The 12435-nt window shown below is 48.7% G+C and overlaps 1 protein-coding gene across 1 annotated transcript in view; it reads right to left on the minus strand.

The window, feature by feature from the left end:
- LOC146177313 (uncharacterized) overlaps window positions 1–12435 on the minus strand; it is a 218312-nt gene that overhangs the window by 94610 nt on the left and 111267 nt on the right. The window contains exon 7 of the mRNA XM_084580427.1: window positions 10819–10938. Within this exon, the coding sequence (XP_084436553.1) occupies window positions 10819–10831 (13 nt within the window). The 5' untranslated portion in view covers window positions 10832–10938. The remainder of the gene's footprint in view (window positions 1–10818; window positions 10939–12435) is intronic.

The following is a 12435-nucleotide window of genomic DNA, read 5'->3' on the forward strand; positions in this document are numbered from 1 at the left end:
CGATACGACGCGTTATCGCCGAGATCTGTCTCGAAGATTCTGATCACTTGCGTATGTTTCTACAATGCTTCAGGTTGTACTAGTAGCATTACGACGTTATCTAGATTGCTATGAGCAGCCTTTAAATAGAGCGTTGACGAGTGTGACAGGCATATCTTTGTCCGACGATCGACGAGCACGTTTGTTGCTATCGTCGCCGCCGAGTTGCTTAGTTCATTTGCGGGTGCAAGTCAGCCCAATAAAGAGTTTCTTCAGTGCAATCACCGACTCTTCGTTTGTATAATCGACCTTGTCACCACCACGTGACATCTGGTGGAGGTGCTGCCCTTAGTCCTTCAAGCGAAACCTCAGCCGTGCTCCTGGCGCCTTGGAAGGCCAGCCTACAGGTCACCGAGCCAGCCGTCGACTCTAAGGCCTACAACCGGAGCACGGTCTGCTGCCTGACCCCGTTCGATTCAGGAAGGCATCAACTTTGGAAATGACCCAGTCAACAGCACCAGTCGTCATCGTGCAGCCCAGGGAGCCCCTCATCTTCCGAGGACTGCCCAGTGAGCATGCGGAAGACTGGATGGACCTTTCCGACCGTGTGGCTGATTTTAAAAGCTGGAACGATACCGCAAAACTCAGGCAAGTCTACTTTGTTCTTCAATGACATGCCCGAGTTTGGTTCGAAAATCATGAGACAGCTATGAAGGATTGGAAGATTTTCAAGGAAGTGTTTTTAACTGCTATGCAAGCATCGTCCCAAAGGAAAGAGCCCAGGCCCTCCTTCAGTCAAGACTTCAACTCCCTAACGAGCCTGTCCTGGCATACGTTGAGATGAAGCGCGCCTTTCGCCGCGCCGACCCTAATATGCCCGAAGGCGAGAGAGTCAAATGTTTAATGCGACGCGTTAAAGAATCGCTTTTTGCAGCTCTTTTTAAAAATCCGCCAAAAACCGTGGCGGAATTTGAAACGGAAGCGTATACAATCGGGAAGACGTTGGACACCCGTATGCGCCACTACGAGAGACCACTTCAACGGGACTACTCAAGCAACTACCCCAGCGCATCTACAAGCGCTAAGGTAGTGGCTTGAGCAGGAGCTCCGCCGATCGTTGCCATCATCACAACAACCCCAAGTGGCGAAGCTCGTGGACGTCGTACGTCAAGGAGTCCAGCAGACATTGGGAGTTCCTAAAGCGACGACTACGACGGCTCCAGTTATTCATGCTCCAGTGCATGAATCAGCAGCGATGAACTACGCTGCTGCATTACGTCGTCCTGCACCCCATCGCGACCTCCCAAGCCCTCGTCTCTACCATCCTGCCCCCGAAAGCCACCCCTTGGCCCCCGCCCGCCTAGTCTACCAAAGATTTCCAAGCCACATGAAATGCGACGCCTGGAGGACATCTAACAACCGACCGCTCTGTTTCCATTGGGGTGAGGCAGGACGCATCCTGCGTGCCCGTACAGGCGGATCGGCCTCCGTGGTTTCGCGTTCGACGCCCCACGACCCCGTCCTCGCGAGCGACCACAAGAAATCAACGACTTCCTGCGCAGCGGAGAGCACTCGCTGCCAAGGCGTCTGTCACGCTCCCCATCGCCGTACAATGCCCCATTAGCGTCGCCGGGCCGCGGTTACTTGCAAAAACGGCTCCTAGACCCCATAGGGAAGCCTAAAGGCAGCAACATTTCGAGGTGAGGTTGCTCAACGGCGAAAAGACGAAGATCCTCAGCCAAGGACGACCGCTAACGATGACGCAACCATTTCAATGCTGCTCCACACGGCGACATCGACGACCACACGACCAGAGTGCAGGCCGAAACCGCCGCCCAGCGAAGTAACAAAGGTATGCCCCGGCCATGACCTGAATGAACGACGGAGCCGACATCGGACACCAAGGCCCATGTGCAATGCGAGGACTTGAATAAGCGGCCTTGAAATTCATGTCGACGTTCGCAGAGTCACTACCCTTGTAGACACCGGCGCTGACTATTCAGTCATCAGTGGACTGTTAGCCTCTCAGCTCAGGAAAGTTACCACCGCTTCGGATGGCCCACTGATTCGCACCGCAGGTGGGAACCTGATTTCTCCATGGAGACGATGTACTGCAAGAATAACCGTAAGTGAGCGTACTTACCCCACCAGCTTTATGATCTTGCAGCAGTGCTCCCGAGACGTGCTTTTAGGCATGGACATCCCAAATGAACATAGGGCTATCATCGACGTCAGATAGAAGCTCATGAATCTATCTGCAAAGAATGTCATACCTCCTACGACGACTTCGACGCAACACATCGCTCTAAACGTCCTCGACGGAAAATTGACCCTGCCGCCCCGATCAAACTTCGCAGTCAGCGTAGGTAGCGCAGGCATCGAAAACGCTGAAGGCATCGTCGAAGGATATATCCAATTTCTCTTGGAGCGAGGTATCGGCATCGCGAAATTCCGGAGAGCACAAGCTCAGGTGCTGGTAACAAACTTCACCGAAGAATACCGACATCTCAACAAGGGCACGAGGATCGCTTTTCTCGACGAATTGGCGGCCCTCAAAGATGTAATCGCCCTCCACGACCAACCACTGGAAGACGCACCGGACCAATTCTGTCAGCCCACATTTGACATCAACCCGTCATTGACCCACAGCAGGTAAGACCATACTCGCAGTCTTCGAAGCTACAGGGAGTACTTCTCCTCATCATCGAAGGTACGACAAACACCACTGGCTAAGCACCTCATTATAACTGACGAGCACGCGAGACCTCTGCGCCAAAGCCCCCATCGTGTATCGCCGCGAGAACGCCCGGCCATACGCAATCAAGTTGAGGAAATGCTGCGTGATGACGTAATCCACTATCGAACAGCCCCTTGGCGGCACCAGTCGTTTTGGTGAAGAAAAAAGACGGCACACTTCGCTTCTGCGTTGATTACCGCCGCTTGAATACCATAACTAAGAGGGATGTCTACGCGCTTCCCCGCATCGATGATACTCTCTACCGGCTCGGCAATGCAATGTACTTCTCATCGATAGACCTGAAGAGCGGATATTGGCAAATTCAGGTCGACGAAAGAAATCGCAAGAAGACCGCATTCATCACACCGGATGGGCTTTTTCAGTTCAAGGTGATGCCATCTGGCCTCTGCTACGCAGCAGCCACGTTTCAACGAGCAAATGAACACAGTCCTGGCAGGCTGGAAGTGTCAAATTCGTTATATTGAGACGACGTTGTTGTCTTCTCGTCAAACTTTGAAGTCCACCTAAAACGACTGCAGACAGAGCTGGAAGCCATCAAGTCATCGGAACTAACGCTAAAAGCAGAGAAGTGCCACTTCGTCTACAAAGAACTGCGGTTCATAGGTCACATCGTTAGTAAGGTTGGTGTCGTCCAGACCCGGAGAAAGCAGCTGCAATCGCACAATTCCCACCTCCTGCTGACAAGAAAGCAGTGCGCCGATTCCTTGGGTTGTGTGCTTATTATCGACGATTTGTCATAAACTTTGCGCGAATTGCGGAATCGTTGACGCAGCTTACAAAGGCTGACGTACCTTTTAAATGGCAAGCGGCGCAGCGACGTACTTAAGTGCCGCCTGCAATGCCCTCCTGTACTTGGCCACTTTGATGAAAACGCCGAGACCGAAATTCACACCGACGCGAGCAGTGTGGGCCTAGGGGCCTTTCTCGTCCAGAAGAGTGCCGGGCAAAAGAAAGTAATCACCTACGCTAGCAGGCCCTCACAAAAGCAGAAGTCAATTACTCGACGACCGAGAAGGATTGCCTGGCGATCATCTGGGCCACTTCTAAATTTCGTCCATACCTATACGGAAGACCATTCAGGGTGGTAAGCGACCATCACATAATCTGCTGGCTGACTAGTTTAAAAGATGCCTCCGGCCGCCTTGCCAGATGAGGCCTACGACTTCCTGAATTTGACGACTGCAGTCTATAAGTCGGACCGGAAGCATTACGATGCAGACTGCTTATCCCGTGCTCCCGTCGACGCTCCCCCGAAGGACGACTACGACGACGCCCTTTTGGGACCAGTAAGAACCAGCAATTTTGCAGAACAACAGCGATCAGACCCTGAGTTGAAAGCATTAGCCGATTACTTAGAAGGAAAGACCGCTTCCCCTCCTGGTGTGTTCAGGCGATATTTATCATCGTTCGCGGTAAGCGATGGCCTCCTCGTGACAAAGACCTTCGCACCCAACAGGACCGCCCAACTTCTTGTAGCGCCTAAAAACTTCTGGTAAGAAATTCCGCAGGCATTGCAAGATGGAGCCCACAGCGGCCATCTCGGATTTGAGCGCATGTTGCGTCGAATCCAGGAGAAGTACTACTGGCCGCGACTGCCTGCCGAAGTGGCCCACTACGTTAAGACGTGTCATGAGTGCCAACGACGCAAGACGTCGCCGATCAGACCAGCAGGGCTACTAAACCCGATTCCGCCCACAATCCTGCCCTTTCATCAAACTGGGATGGATCTCATCGGCCCCTTTCTATCTTCGTCTGTGGGTAACAAGTGGATCATCGTGGCCACTAACCACCTTACCCGTTACGCCGAAGCAAAAGCACTGCCCAATAATACCGCGGCAGAAGTCGCCAAACGTTTTGTCGAACTAATTCTCTAGCGACATGGTGCCCCAGAAGTGCTCATCACGGACAGGGGAACGGTGTTTACGGCAGAGTTGACGCAAGCCATGCTGGCGTTCTGTCACACAAGCTATCGGCGAACATCTGCGTGCCATCGCAGACTAATGGCCTTACGGAGCGCCTGAACAAAACGAACGCGGACATGCTCGCCATGAACGTCGACGCTGAACACAAGACCTAGGACGCCATCTTGCCACCCTTATAACACGGCAGTCCAGGAGACGACCAGAGCGACCCCGTTCAAGCTTGTGTACGGCAGGGAGCCCACGACGACGCCCGACCCAATTCTGCCGCACGTAAACAACAAGGACAACCTTGACGTCGCCGCCTACCTGTAGCGTGCAGAGGAAGCCCGACGACTCGCACGGCTGCGTATTAAAGACCAACAGCAGACTGACAGCCGACGATACAACTTACGACGACGCCACGAATAATACATTCTAGGAGACCAAGTGTGGGTTTGGACGCCAATTCGCCGTCGTTGACTAAGCGAAACGTTGTTGCGTCGATACCTTGGGGCGTACAAAGTCATTCGCCGCGTCGGACCACTAGGCTATGAAGTCATTCCCGTAGTGCTTATGCTTATGTTGCTTTGTTTTGGAACATCGAGGCGATATTTTTTTTAATGGGGGAGTAATGCCGCGAAACCTTGAAAACTGTGTTGTTTTTTACCAGCCGCCGGCATGCGGCCTTATCACTCTGATTCTGGATCGCGTATCAGTTTTGTATCCCGTGTTTGCTCATGCTCGTTGTCGCGATACGACGCGTTATCTTTTTTTTTCGAGATCGATGCGCCGAGACCTTTCTCGAAGATTCCGATCACTTGCGTTATGTTTCTATATTGTTCTAGGTATTACTAGTAGTAGTTTGCGACGTTATATAGATTGTTCTGAGCAGACTTTAAATTGAGCGTTGACGAGTGTGACGGGCATTCTCTGTTCGACGATCGAAGAGCACATTTGTTTCTATCGCCGCCGCCGAGCTGCTTAGTTCTTTTGCGGTCGCAAGTCCGCCCAATAACGAGTTTCTTGTATGCAATCACCGACTGTTCGTTTGTGTCATCGACCTTGTCACCACCCCGTGACAATATAAAATGCAAAAGAAAGGCACAAAAACGACTAGAAAACACACATTCAAATATATTCTTCGAATGCGAATAATCTAGAAAAAAAAGAACTATTTAAAAAGCTGCCAAGCTAACAAAATAGTTAAAGAATGAACACCAAAAAACCTAGCTGCCAGCACAAACACCAGGCCTCTAGGACAAAGAGCTAAAATCTATACTTTAGGCTGCACCTAACCTAGCAAGCTGAAAACTAAAGTTAGCAAAAGAAAGAGCTCATCTATTTCACGCTTTTGGAAGCTCCCGTAGTCGTCGTTCCTTTCGTTTCCGGTACCCACGTGCCATCCGAGGAGTAATGAAACACGTATCCGCCCCACACGGCTGTCAACTGTCAATTGACTCTTATTGTACTAGATGCCAGCGTACCAAGCCTGTGCGGGCGAGCCCTGTTAGCCCTGCTGCATAGGTCTGGAGGTACGGCAAGTCAGTAAAAGGAAATAGCCGGTGGGGGAAAAGCCATCAGCCACATCGACACTTTACTGAGTATGAGGATGTCTTCTCGGAGGAATTGGGCCTGATAAAAGGACCCCCGGTCCCTTTGTGCGGAGGGACGGTGCGGTTGTCAATTTTGCAAGGCGAGACTGCTTCCGTGCACTCTTCGCGTCAAGGCAACAAAACAGTCTGATCGGCTTGTATCACTTAGCATAATATCGCCCATAAAATATTCGGACTGGACGACTCCCATTGTACCAGTGCCTAAAAAGATGGCACAGTCAGGCTTTGCGGGGATTTTAAGGCTACCTTGAATCGGGCTTGCTCACTTGAGCAGTATCTCCTTCAGGTGAGTGAAGACATGTTTGCATCGTTGAGCAGTGGTGATGTTTTTGAACACTCGGCCTAAAAAATGCCTACAACTAGGTACCACTGTCCGAAGTTTCACGCAAGCTGGGCGTTATCAATACGCACCAAGGGCTCTTCAGTTACAACACGCTGCCGTTCCCGTTGCCTCTGCTCCTTTTATATTTCAAAGGACGGTGCATACCATTCAAGCTGGCTTGTCTGGAGTGCAGGCATACTTAGATGACATGCTTTTGTCTGAAAAGGCGGCAGCCAACGGATCTTGGCTGAAAACAGTGCGGCAGCGCTTTAGAGAGCACAGCGTAAAATGCGATGCGACAAATGCAATTTCAGTCAGCTATCGGTTCCTAATCTTGAACACCGTATCAATCGTCTCAGTCGTCATCAGATGGAAAAGAACGTGGAAGCCATCATAAAAGCACCGAGCCCTTATAACGTGAGCGAGCTGGGTTAGTTTCTCTGAATGCTAACATATATGCAAGGTTTCTGTCGAACTTGTCAACCGTGCTATCCGCGTTATATCGGTTACTAGAAAACAATGCGCAATTGAAGTTCAACCACAGGCAGGAAGCGGCGTTCGTCAAGAGCAAGCAGTGTTTCGAGGACGCCGAAGTGCTTGCCCGTTTTGATTCGTTAGAGGAGTTTCAACTAAAGAACGACGCTTCCCAACATGACATTGGTGCATTGCTGTCAAGGACTCTCCCGAAAGCCGAGCGGAAAAACTCACAGCTAGAGCGTTTGGCGCTGGCATTAGTTTTGGGGTATCACGGGGTTCCGAGGCTATCTGCTGGGCCGTGAATTCACCTTGTTTACAGAACAAGAGCCTCTCGGTTTGCTAAGGGCGGACCGCCCGACACCCTCTATGGATGCAGCCTGAATTCAGCGTTGAGCACTCTAACTCGGAAAGCAACTGCTCAACTAGGACGCCCGCAGCAGACTTCCGCTGCATTCACTCTGTCCTAGTATAGAGCCCTAACAGCGGTAAGGGTACAATTCTCTTTAGGGGTCGAAGTTCTAGACGCACATCTATGATGTCCATGCTGCAAAACCTCACACACTCTAGCACAACAGCAGAGCACAACCCTTTGACACAATACTCAGGGTTTCCACCGTGTTCTTTTTCTGCGCACTGACCTTATTTTTTTCTGTGCCTGTGAAACCCTCGCCGTAACTTTACCAGGCTGTTCGATCATTTGTTGCCTTTCTTCCTCTTTCTTCCGCAATGCATAAATGCTTGTGGCATTGCCCGACCTCGTTCGTTTGTTTGTGAAATAACTCTGGAGACGAGATTTTCGTTTGGCACCTCGCCCTCTTTCACAAGCTCTGCAAAGGTCGTCGTGTCTGCTATAATCTTGTCGAGGCTTCCTTCTTTCGCACATTAGTTTCAAAAGTTTCACTTCTGAGTCCTTCGGGGAGACTCTCTGTTGTTCGCTTTCTTTGTCTTCCAGATAGACAGTGAATCCACGTTCGTCTTTTTCTCTTATTTGCTTCTGGGTGTCTTTCTTACTCTCGCTCCAGCAGTATGTATTCATGTAGAAGATTTAGATGATGCGCTCTGTGAAAGTCTTTTTCCTATGGCGGTCCGCAAACAGTGTCGCTTGTAAACTGCGCAGAATCGTCCGCCCGACGTTCAGCGCGTGTAGCTGGCTTGATACTTTCTTTACTATCAGAGATTCCTGCCTAGATTGGCTCCTGCTTGCTGTGGTCTTCTTCCGAATATGCGTCCCACAGTACGGCAGCCTCTGCTCAGTTAGTACGGAGAACATTTTGGACACAATTAATTTACCACAATTATCTATGAATTTCTGCGATGCCTCTTCATAGTAGGGGGGTTGGGGTTGACTCGAACAAACGAAAATCGGGCATCGGCAGGAAAACTGTGACGCTTACCAGTTTCCTCTCTTTACACTCAATCACTGAATCGGTCGTTAATTTGAAAGGTGGTTGGGAGAAAATTTCTGGTAAAGCTGCGTTCGTAGACAATGCAGCTGCTGCAGGGAGCGCATCTGCTGCCTTCGTAGAACGACGGCTGTCGGAAGCGGGAGTAGGCGCCTGAAGGCCCTCGATGTGGCGGCTGAGGAGCCTCATTGTTCTTATCGCAGTCTCCTCGTACTCCTTTAAAGCTTTAGGCGACTTCTGCACAAACGCTGACTTCAAAAGCATGCAGTTTCTCATTCAGAATGCACAGACCGTCGTTGCAGCTTTTTAGTATGGCGCGAACAAGCTTAGGTCCAGAACAGTCCATTCGGTCGATTTTAGTTGATTACTAGCCTCATGCCAGAGCCCGGACTCAAGGTCTCGTTAAACCACGCGCTTCTTCGTGATGCGACCCATGGCGTATCGCTGAAGCCCTCTTCTCTCTGTCCGGTAGGGTTCGATGGCAGAGCTCCTGGTATCTTCCTGGAGGGCCATTTGCAACTTCCAGGAAGGATCGATGGAAGAGCTCATATAAGTCTCCCGGATTTCGGCGCCAAACATCATATAGAAGAAGCAGGGGAAACACCAGGACGCCTTTGTATACGTTTGATAACCGACTGTCCCCAGCTGTCGGCATCCCAACATGACGCTCAATCTCTCGCTCGCCCACTCGCAAAACCTCGTCTTCATTCTCTTCGTTCTGTTTGCAGATTCTTGCCTGAATCTGCCACACATGTGAAATCTACTTCTCGAATCAGAATGGTTACATTATAAACGCCTGTACCAATTGCCCGGCGGAACGTGGACCAGGAATGTATTCGGCCTAGAGAAACACAGACACTCCACATTGCGGAAGACGCGCGCACGGACGGCGCTACATTCAGGCCAGGGGAATCCGTATCACAGCTCGATGTGAGATTGCAAGAATCTGCTCCGTCGCCTGCAGTTGGGAATTATTATGCTGACGGCATCTTCCCGGCACTTCCGTCATGCGTTGCAGCAGTGACAAGCAAACCTGCTCAATTCCTACGAAGGTGGACGAGGACGAGTTGACCGATTTTGGGAGGAAGTGTGTCGTAGTGCTGTGTCATACTTCGGGCTACACACTGCGTAAGCGTGAAGTTTTCTATCTCGCCATGTTACTTTTCCGTTCTCTCACCCTCCTGGATTACTTAAAACCAAACTTTGTTACAACGAACGTCGGTCTTATTACCTGCCTTGTTCTCAGGTGGGTAATTTTATTCCGTTCTGCCGCGGCTATGTTATATATTGTTTACTTGCAAAAATCAGACGTAACTTCCGGTGGTAAAGCCGGTTTACTGACTCGGTCAAACACAGGCGCACGTTCCCTGACACCGGGCAATAATGAACACTGTCGTGTGGTTGACCAATCTTACTCAACCACGTTGGTACAGATGATTCTCCTATATTGCCTTATTTCAATATGTGCCATTCTTTATCAGAAATCAGTGCCAGAAGAAAAATATATGAAATTACCGAAAATATTACTGATTGAAAAATGTATTCATTTCATTACACAACTGCGCAAATATGTAACAATTAGAAAACTCAGTTTCTATGAGTCATTAATGTACACATCTGCTTCATTTGATTGCAAGCCACCTGGTACGCTTTTCTGTTGGGAATTGTTTTTCCAACTTTTAGTGCCCTTAAATATGAAAAAATTAAAGCATTTTGATTGGGCATGCGGCCAGTTTAAAACACTGGCCAGTGTCTAAAGGTCAGTAATTACATTTAACTGCTCGACCTGCACTTCTAATACTCGTACTTCAATGGCTTGGTCCCCACCCATGTGTAAAAGTATGGTGTTCAAGACGCAGGGCACCGTGTTCATTCACGAGTGAGAAACGTATTAGAGACTTCTGCTTAAACACTGAGTTAATTAGGCTATTTTTCTCTCTACCTGCATTGTAATCGCAAAGCTATCGTACGCCCCCTTCCATATCAATAAGCCGGACCCATTTTTTCACTCAAAGCCACCAGTGTTTGCGAGGTAAATCTTAGAGCAAGCTGAAAGCAAATAATCATGTGGGCCTTCCTGGTTGTTTCGCACTCTTCGTCATATTTTTAAGTGAGGAAAATGTTATATTAACGACTATGAACATGCTATATCAAGTTAGAACATCGTGCATCCTCATTTTCAGAAGAAAAGTGGTATCTTTATAAAGTATACTGTGGGGCAATGAAAGCGTCATAGTCCCAACATCACAAGAATATTCATCACTGGTGTTATGATTTTACAGCACTGCAAGGTGCGATATGTTAGGCAATTAGAAAATAAATAGACTTTTGTGATAAGAAAACCTTATTTTTTCTTATAACTTACTATATGGGTACATGTCGTAGCAGTAGCATAATGACGGGTCACCTTGGCAAAATCCGCCATCATTCCCTTGACCTCTGCATAAAAGTTGACAATAGAGAGGCCTTTCGCAGACCTTCAGTCCTGGAAAGGAAACGACGATGTTTAAATTGAATACGTGATTTTTTGTCCCGAAAACTATAACCGAAGCGCCTAAAAGCCGGCAAAGTTTTACACTTTTCAAATTAAACAGAATAGATAGAGCGAGAAACAATGTTGAAATAGGTCTAAAGCATTTCAAAAGCAAAGCACGTAAAAACCATTACTCGCAGCATGCAAACCAAAAGGACAAAACACCGCCAATAATAGAGATACTTTAATTTTGGTCTTAGTAGGACAACAAATTTTTATTTGTTTTTTTTTTTTGCTTGATATATAAATTCGCTTCTACGGGTCAAGGTGACCTGGTAGGCAGATGTCATATAAAAGTTTCCTTGTTTCATACATGCATCTGTTTTGATGATCTTGGCCGGCAATAACTATACAACACGGCAGAGGCAATAGCCACATACCTCTTGGCCGGTCAACGCTGAGCAAGATTCTTGTGGCTCCCGTTTGAGCTGATGTTAAGTGTCCATTAACTAGTCATTCAAGGAGCAGCATCCATCTACAACCATGCCAAAAATCGTAGAACCAATTCTATCGGAGGACTAAGAGTCGAGTGAACGCCTACACCGATTCCCGTCAGAAATAGAGAATAAAGTCACTTGCTCATGATTTTAGTTTTAGCAGCTACAAATAAGCATCGCCTAACTTATAAAGACGTAGCGCGGCTCAATTTGTTAGAGAAAAAAATGATAAGAAAAAGAATGAACAAAAAAAACTATAAGAATGCATTAACCGATTATCGGAAGGTAATAGGGCTTAGTCACCCAAAACGTACCAGTGCTGGCGCGCTCTGCCTTGCGGACGTGCTCTAAATATGTCGGTGTGGTGTCAGTTATGGGCCCAGGTCCTTTCAGGAGCTCTGGGCAGGTACCATATCAGATTCACGGACAAATGCACGTTTTTCTTTTCTTCACCATTGAGACATCAGGGATCACTCACGCATACATCTTAGTTTAAGGGCTAACATCATCATCATCATCAGCCTGACTATACCCACTGCAGGGCGAAGGCCTCTCCCATATTTCTCCACTTAACCCGTTTCTGTGCTAGCTGCATCCACTCGACCCCTGCGAACTTCTTAATCTCATACGCCCAACTAACTGTCTGCCGCCCCCTGCTACGCTTTCTTTCACTTGGAATCCAGTTTTCTACCCTCAGCGACCATCGGTTATCCTCTCCTCGCAATACATGTCCTGCCCATGTCCATTTCTTTTTCATAATTCCCACTACAGTGTCGGTAACTTGAGTTATTTCTCTGACCCACTCTCCACACTTCCCATCTCTTAATGTTGCCCCTACCATTTTTCGTTTCATAGCCCTCTGGGTTGTCCTCAACTTAAGTAAAACTCACTTGTTTAGCCTCCACGTTTCAGCCCCATAGGTGAGTACAGGTAAGATGCAACTGTTGTATACTTTCCTCTTAAGCGATACCGGTAATCTGCTAGTGATAATCTGCGAGTGCTTGCCAAATGC

Source organism: Amblyomma maculatum, chromosome 10 (genome assembly GCF_055883805.1).
Source record: "Amblyomma maculatum isolate TAMU_Amacu chromosome 10, ASM5588380v1, whole genome shotgun sequence".
In the NCBI taxonomy this organism is placed as follows: Eukaryota; Metazoa; Arthropoda; class Arachnida; order Ixodida; family Ixodidae; genus Amblyomma; species Amblyomma maculatum.